Source organism: Lampetra planeri, chromosome 58, assembly GCF_965212315.1.
Source record: "Lampetra planeri chromosome 58, kcLamPlan1.2.h2, whole genome shotgun sequence".
NCBI lineage: Eukaryota > Metazoa > Chordata > Hyperoartia > Petromyzontiformes > Petromyzontidae > Lampetra > Lampetra planeri.
This window is the reverse complement of record NC_136164.1, coordinates 5,215,738-5,232,223: the sequence shown is the minus strand read 5'-3', so window position 1 is coordinate 5,232,223 and position 16,486 is coordinate 5,215,738. Positions and strand designations below refer to the sequence as shown.

The 16,486-nt window shown below is 52.9% G+C and overlaps 1 protein-coding gene across 1 annotated transcript in view; it reads left to right on the top strand.

Annotated features, from left to right (window-relative positions):
- The window catches only part of LOC144736017 (inactive rhomboid protein 1-like), a 58,509-nt gene that overhangs the window by 18,744 nt on the left and 23,279 nt on the right, over positions 1-16,486 (top strand). Inside the window, exons 3-6 of the mRNA XM_078618648.1 lie at positions 4,266-4,408; positions 6,974-7,184; positions 10,338-10,565; positions 15,201-15,323. Coding sequence (XP_078474774.1) covers positions 4,266-4,408; positions 6,974-7,184; positions 10,338-10,565; positions 15,201-15,323 — 705 coding nt within the window. The remainder of the gene's footprint in view (positions 1-4,265; positions 4,409-6,973; positions 7,185-10,337; positions 10,566-15,200; positions 15,324-16,486) is intronic.

The window sequence follows — 16,486 nt, the reverse complement described above, 5'->3', positions numbered from 1 at the left end:
TTAATGGGGACCGGAACCCCGTCGCGAAAGGTGAAAATCTGCGAAGTAGGATTGGCCCCATAGGAATTTCCGTATATGTGTGTGTGGGTACCAGAATGTTTAAAATATGTATATTTATACTTTATATATTTTACTTAAATCTATTTAATTATAAAACTTTAATATTATACATTCACTCTCTCTCATACGATACGTATCATGGTGTTCTACACTCACCAATGACAGTAGTATCTTGAGACTTGACTCCAGTAATGACGACGATGACGATGACAATGACGACGATGACAGACCTGTGTGCAGTTCGATGAACGTGATGATGAATGATGATGATGATGGTGTTACTGCACAGGTATAATGAGGCCTTTAAATCAGTTCGAAAAATCCGCGATGCACTGAGGCCGCGAAACTTGAACCGCGAAGTGGCGAGGGATTACTGTATAGCGAAATTAAAGCGTTATTAACCAGCTCAGACCCCGCTTGCTTGCCCATCGCCACATATATAGCGTCTTGTTGTAACAGCTCTCTCGCTCGTTCAGCTGTTTCGCTGCTGGATATTTTTTTCCGCCCGGGGACGACCGCTTGTGTTGCGATCGAAACGTCGTGACGTATTATTTTGTTTTGTTTTTCTACCTACGTGACTTTACCTAAAGAATCAAAGAGTATAGCGGCCACATCCTTAAAAGGCATGCTGATTTCTCAATGCAGTGGAAAAAACCGGAGAAAACCTGAGAGAATTCCACACGATCACAGGGAGAACACGCAAACTCCACATGTACAGCCGGTGTCAGGGTTTCGATCAAACTCACGACCTCCTGTATACCAGGCGAAGTGGTCAACATCTCCCAGTGTCTGGGATGGAACCCACGACCTCCTGTAGACCAGGCGAGGTGGTCAACATCTCCCAGGATCTGGAGATCGAATCCACGACCTCCTGTAGGCCAGGCGAGGTAGTCAACATCTCTCAATGTCTGTGATGGAACCCACGACCTCCTGTAGACCAGGCGAGGTAGTCAACATCTCCCAATGTCTGTGATGGAACCCACGACCTCATGTAGACCAGGCGAGGTAGTCAACATCTCCCAGTGTCTGTGATGGAACCCACGACCTCCTGTAGACCAGGCGAGGTAGTCAACATCTCCCAATGTCTGTGATGGAACCCACGACCTCCTGTAGACCAGGCGAGGTAGTTAACATCTCTCATGCTAATTGAACCCACGACCTCCTGTATACCAGGCGAGGTAGTCAACATCTCTCATGCTAATCAAACCCACGACCTCCTGTATACCAGGCGAGGTAGTCAACATCTCTCATGCTAATCGAACCCACGACTTCCTGTATACCAGGCGAGGTAGTCAACATCTCTCATGCTAATCGAACCCACGACCTCCTGTAGACCAGGCGAGGTAGTCAACATCTCTCATGCTAATTGAACCCACGACCTCCTGTATACCAGGCGAGGTAGTCAACATCTCTCATGCTAATCGAACCCACGACCTGTATACCAGGCGAGGTAGTCAACATCTCTCATGCTAATCGAACCCACGACCTCCTCCATACCAGGCGAGGTAATCAACATCTCTCATGCTAATCGAACCCACGACCTCCTGTATACCAGGCGAGGTAGTTAACATCTCCTATCCACCGTAGCGCGCCGCACATTTACAGATTTGATTGCGACAACGTGTTACGACATCGGAGCAATGTCGTAAGTTTTGACCTCCGATGGTATTATTTCTCATAACTTCCGAGCGAATGATGGTTGTTCCCGTGGGCGCTTGTAAAGTTTGGTTGGTTCGTGAGTTAGTTGTGTTGTGCTATCAGGATTGTGAAAGCGTGTTTTGGGTTCTGAACGTATGCGTGTAATGTCTGGAACCACGTGTTTGGAGTTGGTCATCCCCCCGCTCTTCCTCAGCATACCAGCACCCAGAGCATGTTGTGACATCGAAGCAACGTGACAATCTCTGTTTATGTTAAGATTTTTTCTTTTGTTTTGTTACGAAACTCCCGAGCGAATCAGAGTTTCTGTCGTGGGCGTTTGTGAAGTTTCGGGGAATCTTGACGGAGAGCGGTCGGGGTGCGTGGGCTGCGCTCACTCAAGCGTCTATGGGGGATGTCACAAATGTTTTGGCTGTAACTTCCTTCATTTATTTTTCACGGAAGTCCTCAGCGGGAAATTCTTGTAAAACGGCCGTTAACAAATAAAACCAATCGATCAAACTCACCTCATTCAGACGCTGTCTTTCCGACAGACCTGTTCGCTGTCTTTCCGACAGACCTGTTCTTCCCCCTGAGGACGGCTGCTTGCGTTGTGGCCGAAACGTCGTGAGAATTGTATTTTGTTATGTTTTATTTTTAGTATTTTATTATTTCCCTTCGACGTGACTGTTCGGTAAGGTCACGTAGAAGGGAAATAATAAAAATCAAACAATAAAATTCTCAGAAATTTTTGGAAACATTTTCTTGCTGTGGTTTTCACACCTGATGATGATTGCTTGTGTTGCAGTCGAAACGTCGTGAGAATTTTTATTGTTTTATATTTATATTATTTTATTACTTCCCTTCTACGCGACTTTACCGAAAGAACCAAGAAGATGAATTTCTGCAGTCACGAAATCTTTAAATCGTAATTTCACCCCTATAAGGTGGGCCATGTCTGTACCATTGTCTTTGTGTCTGTGGCCATGCCTCGTGTCAATATATTTGCCTATTTCGGTAGCCATTCATCTCTGTCTTTGTGCCCCAGCTGCGAATACTCTGCCTGTGTTTTTTTTTTGCTACGAACGCTGTGACCATGTGCGGTGTTGTCCGTGTCATGGGCACCATGTCCATGTCGTTACCATTAGCCGCATGTCTTGCGTTTGTTTTCTGTGGGGAGCGGCAGCGTAGGCTCGCGCGATGTGCTGCGAATCTGGCGACCCGAGTTCGATTCCCACTGGTGTCTATGTATGCTTGTGTAGTCTATCATGGGGCGCCATGGTGGTGAGATGTTAACTCCCTCGCCTGGTATTCGGGAGGTCGTGGGTTCGATCCCGACCCAGACGCCTGCTGCTGTATATCTGGAGTTTGCGTGTCTCTCTCATCATCATCACGGTGGCTAGGAGATGTTAACTACCTCGCCTGGTGTACAGGAGGTCGTGGGTTCGATCCCGACCCAGACGCCTGCTGCTGTATATTTGGAGTTTGCGTGTCTCTCTCTCTCATCATCATCACGGTGGCTAGGAAATGTTAACTACCTCGCCTGGTATACAGGAGGTCGTGGGTTCGATCCCGACCCTGATGCCTGCTGCTGTATATTTGGAGTTTGCGTGTCTCTCTCTCTCATCATCATCATGGTGGCTAGGAGATGTTGACTACCTCGCCTGGTGTACAGGAGGTTGTGGGTTAGATCCCGACCCAGACGCCTGCTGCTGTATATCTGGAGTTGCGTGTGATCCCGGTAGTCGTGCGGATTTCTCTCCGGGTCCTCCGGTGTTTCCCCTCCACGTTTAGAAACACGGGTTTAGAGGATTTGGCTGCTGTAATTTCAACATGATAAGCCACTTCGTTGAGCTATCATATGTGTAGACCCGGTCGCTTCTGAAAAAGAGCTACCATGTAGCTCAGCGGGCCTTTCCTGATCAAAACACATTCCTGCGGAGGGAGCTGGTAGGAACGTTGGGTTGCTCGGTCAATGGCCAGGGTCAACGGCGGCGTGGTGTATTCCGCAAATATGGCCGACTGTGAGGGCGGGCACAAGCCGGCGTGAGTAGGTTAAACGTTGAGTTTTATAAGGGCACCACGGGGTGACCAGCCCCTCCCCACCCAGCCCCACCCCTCCCACTCCCCACCCCTCCCACTCCCCACCCAGCCCCACCCTCCCCACCCTGCCCCTCCCCACCCTCCCCTCTCCACCCAGCCCCACCCCTCCCATTTTTGGATGCACGATGGACGGACGGACACAATAATCCCCTGTGGGCTGGTGGAACCAGGTGGTTCCTACCAGTAAAATCATGAGCTGTCTCTGTGTGTGTGTGTGTTGTCTGTCTCATTAACCCCGTGTCTATGTCCGTGTGTGTAGTCTATCATGAACTATGTCTGTGTGTATTGTCTGTCTCATTAACCCGTATCTATGTCTGTGTGTGTAGTCTATCATGAACTATGTCTGTGTATTGTCTGTCTCATTAACCCCGTGTCTGCGTGTGTAGTCTATCATGAGCTACGTCTTTGTGTGCGCGTGTGTGTTGTCATGCCTGTCTCGGTAACCCCGTGTCTGTGTCTGTGCTCAGCCTCTGCAGGGGTCGTCGGGGCTGTACCACCGGAGCGTGAGCGTACCGACCGGACCGGGAGGACCCTTATCCCCGCCGGAGCCATCGCGCCCACGCCATGGCCCCTTCCAGAGACAGGCCTCCCTGGCTCAGTCCATCCGAAGGTGCCGTCCGATTCCTTCTCCCGGACATCCGCTCGTCTGTCGCGCTCGCGGGGTGCCGGCTGTCTTGTGGCAACTCCAAACTCTAAGCGCAGTTTCTTTTTTCTTGGCTCTTTCGGTAAAGTCACGTAGAAGGGAAATAATAAAATAATAAAAATAAAACATAATTAAATAATAAAAATAAAACACAATAAAATAATTCTCACGACGTTTCGGCCACAACGCAAGCAGCCGTCCTCTGGTGAATAACAGGTCTGTCGGGGAGACAGCGTCTGAATGAAACACCACCACGCTTGGAGCGTCTATTTAAGTTGGGTTGGAAGGGGAAGAGCGCCTTGACAAAATAATTTGCATATCAAGAGGAATTTAGCATATTTATGGGAAATGCAGGTATGTGATTAGTACTACTTGTGAAATGCGTAGGAGGTGGGCGGGGGGTTTAAAGTCATATTATGCCCGTGCATTATGCAGGATTAGCAGCATCAAAGGGAGGGGATAGGGGTAGCATTAATAAAGGGAAGGAATGTTAATAGTATGTAGCTGCAGTAACTAAACAACCACGTAAGTTACAGCAGCAGAGGTTAGTGCATTTGTAGTGGCGATACGCGCTGGGTGTATATGTCGTGTGCCAGCGCGTATGTACGGGTGTGTGTGTGGTGACGCGCGCTGACGGGGAGGAGCAGGCGTCAGTGCGCGGGTGGGGGTAGTGCTGCTGATTGGCTGTGTGCCGGTGACGCGCCCAGAGGGAGTGATCGGGTAGCAGCGCGGTGTGATTGGTCGGGGAGTGGAAACACGCGCTGAGCGGAACCGGATCGTAGGGATAGCGCGTGGGGATTGGGTAACTGAGGAGCGGTGCCGACGTTGAGGTCCGCATCCGCTCCGTCTCCCGGGAAGAAGGGGTATATAAGGTGATGCACAGAGGAGCAGGGGGCAGAAGTGGAACCATCTAAGAATGAAGACGAAGGTGCAGAGATAGAGCCCGGAGAGGAGAGTAATGGAGAGTAGAGGAGAGTAAGGTATAAGTGTGTAGCCAGAGAGAGAGAACGGTCTACACGAGCTGAGTAATGTATAGTGTGTAGCCAGAGAGAGAGAACGGTCTACACGAGCTGAGTAATGTATAGTGTGTAGCCAGAGAGAGAGAACGGTCTACACGAGCTGAGTAATGTATAGTGTGTAGCCAGAGAGAGAGAACAATCTACACGAGCTGAGTAATGTATAGTGTGTAGCCAGAGAGAGAGAACGGTCTACACGAGCTGAGTGATGTATAGTGTGTAGCCAGAGAGAGAGGAAGGTCTACACGAGCCGAGTATGCATACGGTGTAGCCAGAGAGAGAGAAAGGTCTACACGAGCCGAGTATGCATACGGTGTAGCCAGAGAGAGATGCAAAGTCTACACGAGGCGAGTGGAGAGTGTAGCAGAGGCGCAGAGTCTACACGAGACGAGAGAAGAGTGTAGCCGAGGCGCGGAGTCTACACGAGGCACAGAGAGCCAGCAGCACAGAATCTAAGAGAGTCAAGAGAAGCGTAAGGCGGAGAGAAGAGGTCACGAGTTGTACCGTTGTATGGTGACCGCATTGTGAAGAAGAGAGGCCACGCATTGTATTGTTACAAGTCAAGATTTAATAAAAGAAGTGTGTTCCCGTCAAGGAGTTTCCTGCCGTCATTTTCCAATACTTCACATTTACAGCAGCAGAGGTTAGCGCATTTTCTTTTTTGAACCAGGCAAGGCCCGCTGATCTACGTAGCTGTTTTTCTAAAGGGACTTGGCGATCATCAACGATAGCTCAACGAAGTGGCTTGTCATCGCGTGCAGATTTATAGCAGCCACATAACTCCGAGCCAGAGGTCGCAAACGGGTTTTGATTCCTTACCCGTACCCGGCCACACCAGGGTCGCAAACGGGTACCCGTACCTTACCCGATACCCGGCTACCCGTACCCTACCCGTACCCGGCCGGGTATCGGGTAGGTTACGGTTACCCGATTGCGACCTCTGGGATGAACCATGTTGCAGGCGCGGGTGGGTTGATTCTAGGCACTTGAATTGTGAGAAGAGACAAGACGTTGGGAAATGAGTGACAAACGGTGACTCACCAGTGACTCATGGCCTACCCGTACCCGGCCGCACCAGGGTCGGCTGGGTACGGGTATCGGGTACCCGGTTGCGACCTCTGCTCTGAGCGCACGTCGATTCTAAATGTCGGGGAAAAACCAGGGGACCCCTGGTTCCCGAGCGTTCTCGTCGAGAACGCTTGCGAAATGTGGAGCCATCTTCTTGGTTCTTTCGGTAAGGTCACGTAGAAGGGAAATAATAAAATAATAAAAATATAAAACAATAACATTCTCACGACGTTTCGATTGCAAAGCAAGCAATCATCATCTGGTGTGACAACCACAGCAAGAAAATTTTCCCAAAATTTTCTGAGAATTTTTTTTGTTTCATTTTTATTCTTTTAACATTTCCCTTCCACGTGACCTTACCGAAACAAACGGTCTAGAGTTTTGCTTTAGTTTGCCCCGCTCGGCTCGGGGAGAGATTGAATCGCTGACCGGCATCGGCGTGCCGCAGGGGGACGGCCGTGTGGTTCGGGGTGGACAAGGAGGGCGGCCCTGTGTCGCGCCAGCAGCGCTGGCACCAGCGGAGCCTCCGCCACTGCAGCCAGCGCTACGGACGCCTCAAGCCCGAGGTGCTGCGCGACCTGGAGCAGCCGAGCGGGAGCGAGCTGGGCTCCTTCGGCGGCATGGAAGTTCCCGCGCAGCAGATGCAGCGGATGCACAGGGTGCGTACGCGTGCTAATCAGAGGTGCGGGGGGAGGATGTCAAATTGTGGGTCTCTGCGTGATGTTATGGGTCTCTGTGTGAGTCTACGGGTCTCTGTATAAGTCTACGGGTCTCTGTGTGATGTTATGGGTCTATGCGTGAGTCTATGGGTCTCTGCGTGAGTCTGTGGGTCTCTGTGTGAGTCTACGGGTCTCTGCGTGAGTCTACGGGTCTCTGTAGTGAGTCTATGGGTCTCTGTAGTGAGTCTGTGGGTCTCTGTGTGAGTCTACGGGTCTCTGTAGTGAGTCTATGGGTCTCTGCGTGAGTCTACGGGTCTCTGTAGTGAGTCTACGGGTCTCTGCGTGAGTCTATGGGTCTCTGTAGTGAGTCTATGGGTCTCTGCGTGAGTCTACGGGTCTCTGTAGTGAGTCTATGGGTCTCTGCGTGAGTCTACGGGTCTCTGTAGTGAGTCTACGGGTCTCTGCGTGAGTCTATGGGTCTCTGTAGTGAGTCTATGGGTCTCTGCGTGAGTCTACGGGTCTCTGTAGTGAGTCTATGGGTCTCTGTAGTGAGTCTGTGGGTCTCTGTGTGAGTCTACGGGTCTCTGTGCTAGTCTATGGGTCTCTGTGTGAGTCTATGGGTCTCTGTATAAGTCTACGGGTCTCTGTGTGAGTCTATGGCTCTCTGTGTGAGTCTATGGGTCTCTGTGTGAGTCTATGGGTCTCTGTGTGATTCTATGGGTATCTGTGAGTCTATGGGTCTCTGTGTGATTCTGTGGGTCTTTCTGTGAGTCTATGGATCTCTGTAGTGAGTCTATGTGTCTCTGTGTGAGTCTATGAGTCTTTGTGTGACTATATGGGTCTCTGTGTGCGTCTATGGGTCTCTGAGTCTATGGGTCTCTGTGTGAGTCTATGTGTCTCTGTGAGTCTATGGGTCTCTGTGTGAGTCTATGGGTCTCGGTGTGAGTGTATGGGTCTCTGTGTGAGTCTATGGGTCTCTGCGTGAGTGTATGGGTCTCTGTGTGAGTCTGTGGGTCTCTGTATAAGTCTACGGGTCTCTGCGTGAGTCTGTGGGTCTCTGTAGTGAGTCTATGGGTCTCTGTAGTGAGTCTATGGGTCTCTGCGTGAGTCTATGGGTCTCTGTGTGATGTTATGGGTCTCTGTGTGAGTCTATGGGTCTCTGCGTGAGTCTGTGGGTCTCTGTGTGAGTCTACGGGTCTCTGTGTGATGTTATGGGTCTCTGCGTGAGTCTATGGGTCTCTGTATAAGTCTACGGGTCTCTGTTGTGAGTCTATGGGTCTCTGTAGTGAGTCTATGGGTCTCTGTAGTGAGTCTATGGGTCTTTGTGTGATGTTATGGGTCTCTGTGTGAGTCTATGGGTCTCTGTGGGAGTCTATGGGTCTCTGTGTGAGTCTATGGGTCTCTGTGTGAGTCTATGGGTCTCTGTGTGAGTCTATGGGTCTCTGTGTGATGTTATGGGTCTCTGTGTGAGTCTATTGGTCTCTGTGTGAGTCTATGGGTCTCTGTGTGAGTCTATGGGTCTCTGTGTGAGTCTATGGGTCTCTGTGTGAGTCTATGGGTCTCTGTGTGATGTTATGGGTCTCTGTGTGAGTCTATTGGTCTCTGTGTGAGTCTATGGGTCTCTGTGTGAGTCTATGGGTCTCTGTGTGAGTCTATGGGTCTCTGCGTGAGTCTATGGGTCTCTGTGTGAGTCTGTGGGTCTCTGTGTGATTCTATGGGTCTCTGTGAGTCTATCGGTCTCTGTGAGTCTATGGGTCTCTGTGTGATACTGTGGGTCTTTCTGTGAGTCTATGGATCTCTGTAGTGAGTCTATGTGTCTCTGTGTGAGTCTATGAGTCTTTGTGTGACTATATGGGTCTCTGTGTGCGTCTATGGGTCTCTGAGTCTATGGGTCTCTGTGTGAGTCTATGTGTCTCTGTGAGTCTATGGGTCTCTGTGTGAGTCTATGGGTCTCGGTGTGAGTGTATGGGTCTCTGTGTGAGTCTATGGGTCTCTGCGTGAGTGTATGGGTCTCTGTGTGAGTCTATGGGTCTCTGTGTGAGTCTATGGGTCTCTGTGTGAGTCTATGGGTCTCTGAGTGAGTCTATGGGTCTCTGCGTGAGTGTATGGGTCTCTGTGTGAGTCTATGGGTCTCTGTGTGAGTCTATGGGTCTCGGTGTGAGTGTATGGGTCTCTGTGTGAGTCTATGGGTCTCTGTGTGAGTGTATGGGTCTCTGTGTGAGTCTATGGGTCTCTGTGTGAGTCTATGGGTCTCTGTGTGATTCTATGGGCCTCTGTGTGATTTTATGGGTCTCTGTGTGATTCTGTGGGTCTTTCTGTGAGTCTATGGATCTCTGTAGTGAGTCTATGTGTCTCTGTGTGAGTCTATGAGTCTCTGTGTGACTATATGGGTCTCTGTGTGCGTCTATGGGTCTCTGAGTCTATGGGTCTCTGTGTGAGTCTATGTGTCTCTATGGGTCTCTGTGTGAGTCTATGGGTCTCTGTGTGAGTCTATGGGTCTCTGCGTGAGTCTATGGGTCTCTGTGTGAGTCTATGGTACTCTGCGTGAGTGTATGGGTCTCTGTGTGAGTCTATGGGTCTCTGTGTGAGTCTATGGGTCTCTGTGTGAGTCTATGGGTCTCTGTGTGAGTCCATGGGTCTTTGTGTGGCTCCGCCCTCGGACACGCCCCCTTTCTGGAACCTTCTAGCGGGTTCCCGGGGCTTCCCGATGGGCCCCTTCCGTGACCTTTCCCCTTGAGATGTCCCCCTGTCGTCGAGATCGTGGCCTGCTGACGTGGGTACAGCCGTACACCGCAGTTACCCTTTTCCGTCAGCAGCCAGCGCTATGCCACTGCGCGTGTGTGTTGAAGTTCCTTCGCGCCATACGTAGCCAACCGTTCTCATTGGAGGGGCAAGGACAACAAGGGGGTGAGTGAGCGTGACCCTAGTGCTGGTCTCTAACGGCACTTGCCCCCAACGGTCTGTTCAGGCTCTCTACGACGGATCTTCGCATCTTTGTCCACGGTGGTTAGCTGGCGCTGCGCCGCGAAACCCTACGACGCGCGTTTTCGGTTCCCACTCTCGGCTCGGCGATTGTCCGAACCGGTCCCGGGCCTCCCCTAGGTCGACTCGGCCTCGACTTTGCCGCCAACCAAACGTGACGCCCCCCCACAGGTGGTGGACCCGCTGGCGAGAGGCCGTCAGTTCCGAGCGCCGGACGCGGAGTCGGAGGGCCTGCACGTCCCGTTCACCCCGCGCACCCCGCTGTCGCCCCGCACGCCGGGAGGCATTTCCCACGCCTCGTTCACCAGCTCGCGCTCCGCCATCGGCCGCTTGCCCACGCGGCGCAAGCGCGAGTCCGTCGCCAAGATGAGCTTCAGGGCGGCGGCGCTGCTAGTGCGGGTGAGAGCAGTTCTGCCAGCGTCAACCTCGGTCCCTACATCACCGTGAGCCATAGCCCCTACACCACTGTGAGTCATAGCCCCTACACCACTGTGAGTCATAGCCCCTACACCACTGTGAGTCATAGCCCCTACACCAGTGTGAACCATAGCCCCCACACCAGTGTGAACCATAGCCCCTACACCAGTGTGAACCATAGCCCCTACACCAGTGTGAACCATAGCCCCTACACCAGTGTGAACCATAGCCCCTACACCAGTGTGAACCATAGCCCCTACACCAGTGTGAACCATAGCCCCTACACCAGTGTGAACCATAGCCCCTACACCAGTGTGAACCATAGCCCCTACACCAGTGTGAACCATAGCCCCCACACCAGTGTGAACCATAGCCCCTACACCAGTGTGAACCATAGCCCCTACACCAGTGTGAACCATAGCCCCTACACCAGTGTGAACCATAGCCCCCACACCAGTGTGAACCATAGCCCCTACACCACTGTGAACCATAGCCCCTACACAGTGTGAACCATAGCCCCTACACCAGTGTGAACCATAGCCCCTACACCACTGTGAACCATAGCCCCTACACAGTGTGAACCATAGCCCCTACACCAGTGTGAACCATAGCCCCTACACCAGTGTGAACCATAGCCCCTACACCAGTGTGAACCATAGCCCCTACACCACTGTGAACCATAGCCCCTACACCAGTGTGAACCATAGCCCCCACACCAGTGTGAACCATAGCCCCTACACCACTGTGAACCATAGCCCCTACACAGTGTGAACCATAGCCCCTACACCAGTGTGAACCATAGCCCCTACACCAGTGTGAACCATAGCCCCTACACCAGTGTGAACCATAGCCCCTACACCAGTGTGAACCATAGCCCCTACACCAGTGTGAACCATAGCCCCCACACCAGTGTGAACCATAGCCCCTACACCACTGTGAACCATAGCCCCTACACAGTGTGAACCATAGCCCCCACACCAGTGTGAACCATAGCCCCTACACCAGTGTGAACCATAGCCCCTACACAGTGTGAACCATAGCCCCCACACCAGTGTGAACCATAGCCCCTACACCAGTGTGAACCATAGCCCCTACACCAGTGTGAACCATAGCCCCCACACCAGTGTGAACCATAGCCCCCACACCAGTGTGAACCATAGCCCCTACACCAGTGTGAACCATAGCCCCCACACCAGTGTGAACCATAGCCCCTACACCACTGTGAACCATAGCCCCTACACAGTGTGAACCATAGCCCCTACACCACTGTGAACCATAGCCCCTACACAGTGTGAACCATAGCCCCCACACCACTGTGAACCATAGCCCCTACACAGTGTGAACCATAGCCCCCACACCAGTGTGAACCATAGCCCCTACACCAGTGTGAACCATAGCCCCCACACCAGTGTGAACCATAGCCCCTACACCAGTGTGAACCATAGCCCCTACACAGTGTGAACCATAGCCCCTACACCAGTGTGAACCATAGCCCCTACACCACTGTGAACCATAGCCCCTACACAGTGTGAACCATAGCCCCCACACCACTGTGAACCATAGCCCCTACACAGTGTGAACCATAGCCCCTACACCAGTGTGAACCATAGCCCCTACACCACTGTGAACCATAGCCCCTACACAGTGTGAACCATAGCCCCTACACCAGTGTGAACCATAGCCCCTACACCAGTGTGAACCATAGCCCCTACACCAGTGTGAACCATAGCCCCTACACCACTGTGAACCATAGCCCCTACACCAGTGTGAACCATAGCCCCCACACCAGTGTGAACCATAGCCCCTACACCACTGTGAACCATAGCCCCTACACAGTGTGAACCATAGCCCCTACACCAGTGTGAACCATAGCCCCTACACCAGTGTGAACCATAGCCCCTACACCAGTGTGAACCATAGCCCCTACACCAGTGTGAACCATAGCCCCTACACCAGTGTGAACCATAGCCCCCACACCAGTGTGAACCATAGCCCCTACACCACTGTGAACCATAGCCCCTACACAGTGTGAACCATAGCCCCTACACCAGTGTGAACCATAGCCCCTACACCACTGTGAACCATAGCCCCTACACAGTGTGAACCATAGCCCCTACACCAGTGTGAACCATAGCCCCTACACCAGTGTGAACCATAGCCCCTACACCAGTGTGAACCATAGCCCCTACACCACTGTGAACCATAGCCCCTACACCAGTGTGAACCATAGCCCCTACACCAGTGTGAGTCATAGCCCCTACACCAGTGTGAACCATAGCCCCTACACCACTGTGAACCATAGCCCCCACACCAGTGTGAACCATAGCCCCTACACCAGTGTGAACCATAGCCCCTACACAGTGTGAGCCATAGCCCCTACACCAGTGTGAACCATAGCCCCTACACAGTGTGAGCCATAGCCCCTACACCAGTGTGAGCCATAGCCCCTACACCAGTGTGAACCATAGCCCCTACACAGTGTGAACCATAGCCCCTACACCACTGTGAACCATAGCCCCTACACCAGTGTGAACCATAGCCCCCACACCACTGTGAACCATAGCCCCTACACAGTGTGAGCCATAGCCCCTACACCAGTGTGAACCATAGCCCCTACACCAGTGTGAACCATAGCCCCTACACAGTGTGAGCCATAGCCCCTACACCACTGTGAACCATAGCCCCTACACCAGTGTGAACCATAGCCCCTACACCAGTGTGAACCATAGCCCCCACACCACTGTGAACCATAGCCCCTACACCAGTGTGAACCATAGCCCCTACACAGTGTGAGCCATAGCCCCTACACCACTGTGAACCATAGCCCCTACACCAGTGTGAACCATAGCCCCTACACCAGTGTGAACCATAGCCCCCACACCACTGTGAACCATAGCCCCTACACCACTGTGAACCATAGCCCCTACACAGTGTGAACCATAGCCCCTACACAGTGTGAACCATAGCCCCTACACAGTGTGAACCATAGCCCCTACACAGTGTGAACCATAGCCCCTACACAGTGTGAACCATAGCCCCTACACCAGTGTGAACCATAGCCCCTACACCAGTGTGAACCATAGCCCCCACACCACTGTGAACCATAGCCCCTACACCAGTGTGAACCATAGCCCCTACACAGTGTGAGCCATAGCCCCTACACCAGTGTGAACCATAGCCCCTACACCAGTGTGAACCATAGCCCCCACACCACTGTGAACCATAGCCCCTACACCACTGTGAACCATAGCCCCTACACAGTGTGAACCATAGCCCCTACACCAGTGTGAACCATAGCCCCTACACCAGTGTGAACCATAGCCCCTACACCACTGTGAACCATAGCCCCTACACCACTGTGAACCATAGCCCCTACACCAGTGTGAACCATAGCCCCCACACCACTGTGAACCATAGCCCCTACACAGTGTGAACCATAGCCCCTACACCAGTGTGAACCATAGCCCCCACACCACTGTGAACCATAGCCCCTACACAGTGTGAACCATAGCCCCCACACCACTGTGAACCATAGCCCCTACACCAGTGTGAACCATAGCCCCCACACCACTGTGAACCATAGCCCCCACACCAGTGTGAACCATAGCCCCTACACCACTGTGAACCATAGCCCCTACACCACTGTGAGCCATAGCCCCTACACCAGTGTGAACCATAGCCCCTACACCAGTGTGAACCATAGCCCCTACACCAGTGTGAACCATAGCCCCTACACCAGTGTGAACCATAGCCCCTACACAGTGTGAACCATAGCCCCTACACCAGTGTGAACCATAGCCCCTACACCAGTGTGAACCATAGCCCCTACACCAGTGTGAACCATAGCCTCTACACAGTGTGAACCATAGCCCCTACACCAGTGTGAACCATAGCCCCTACACCAGTGTGAACCATAGCCCCCACACCAGTGTGAACCATAGCCTCTACACAGTGTGAACCATAGCCCCTACACCAGTGTGAACCATAGCCCCTACACCAGTGTGAACCATAGCCCCCACACCAGTGTGAGCCATAGCCCCTACACCAGTGTGAGCCATAGCCCCTACACCACTGTGAACCATAGCCCCTACACAGTGTGAACCATAGCCCCTACACCAGTGTGAACCATAGCCCCTACACCAGTGTGAACCATAGCCCCTACACCAGTGTGAACCATAGCCCCTACACCACTGTGAACCATAGCCCCTACACCAGTGTGAACCATAGCCCCTACACCAGTGTGAACCATAGCCCCTACACCAGTGTGAACCATAGCCCCTACACCAGTGTGAACCATAGCCCCTACACAGTGTGAACCATAGCCCCTACACCAGTGTGAACCATAGCCCCTACACCACTGTGAACCATAGCCCCTACACCAGTGTGAACCATAGCCCCTACACCAGTGTGAACCATAGCCCCTACACCAGTGTGAACCATAGCCCCTACACCAGTGTGAACCATAGCCCCCACACCAGTGTGAACCATAGCCCCTACATCAGTGTGAACCATAGCCCCTACACGAGTGTGAACTAATGCCTTACCGCCGATGTTTACCGATGCCACCGCCGTGGTCTCAACTCCGAACGCGCCGATTGCGAATGTGCGTGTGAGCAGGGCCGCTCGCTGAGGGAGGCCAACCTCCTGAGGCCCCAGCTTGGCCGCCAAAGCTTCCCCAAGGCGAGCTTTGCCGAAGACGACACGGCGGACGAGGACCCAGACACCTCCTTCTTCAGCAAGGTGAGGGCTCCGGCTTGCTGGGAGGAGAGATCCTCACACGCCACGCCACGCGTGTCACCCACGCCACACACACACACACACGTCGCTTGTGCCACGCACACACAGGTCACACACGCACACACGTCACACACACACAGGTCACCCACTCCACACACACACACACACACGGCGCATGTGCCACGCACACACAGGCCATGCACACACACACGCCACACACACACACACACGTCGCATGTGCCACGCACACACAGGCCACACACACACACGTCACACATGCCATGCACGTACGTCACACATGCCGTGCACACACAAGACACACACCCAAACCACACACACCATACACAACACACACAACACACACAACACACACACACCAATACCACACACATACACACCGCACACGCAAACCACGGTACCTGCTCATAGCCTGCTCATAGCCAACGCCGTTGACGATGATCTCAACCAGGCCTGGGCCTCCCCTAGCCTTAAACGAGTACCTGGTGCGGTGTGTACACGTAGACACTTGGGGAGACAAAGGCGGCCGGGCGTGGCGCTGGCCACCCACCCCCTCGTGTGTCGTGCCGGCCTTCATAGTGCGCTACTCGCTAATAACACTTGCAAACTCTTACCCCAACAGTCTGTTAAGGCTATACGGGGGATCTTTTGTTGGCGTGTGCGTGCGTGCGTGTGTGTGTGCGCGTGTGGTGTGGAATGCCATAGCGCTACGCACACCCGGCGACACGAGTTCCTGCTCACTGCTCACACCTTTTACGATTATCTGAACCGGTCCTGGGCCTCCCACAGGTCCACTCGGCCTCAAATGAGTACCTGGTGCGGTGTGGTAGTAAACATCGCCACCGGGGAGACAAAGGCGGCCGGGCGTGGTGCTGGCCACCCACCCCCTCGTGTGCTGTGCCGGCCTTCATAGTGCACTGCGCGCTAATGCCGCTTGCCCCAAACAGTCTGTTGAGGATATAAGGGGTAATCTTTGTGTGTTTTTTATGCGTGTGTGTGTGTGCGTGTTTTTTTGTGCGTGTGTGTGTGCGCGTGTGTGTGCGCGCGTGTGTGCGTGTGTTTGCGCGTGCGGTGCGCGTGTGTGCGTGTGTGTGTGTGTTTGCGTGTGTGTGTGCGCGTGTGTGCGCGTGTGTGCGTGTGTGTGTGCG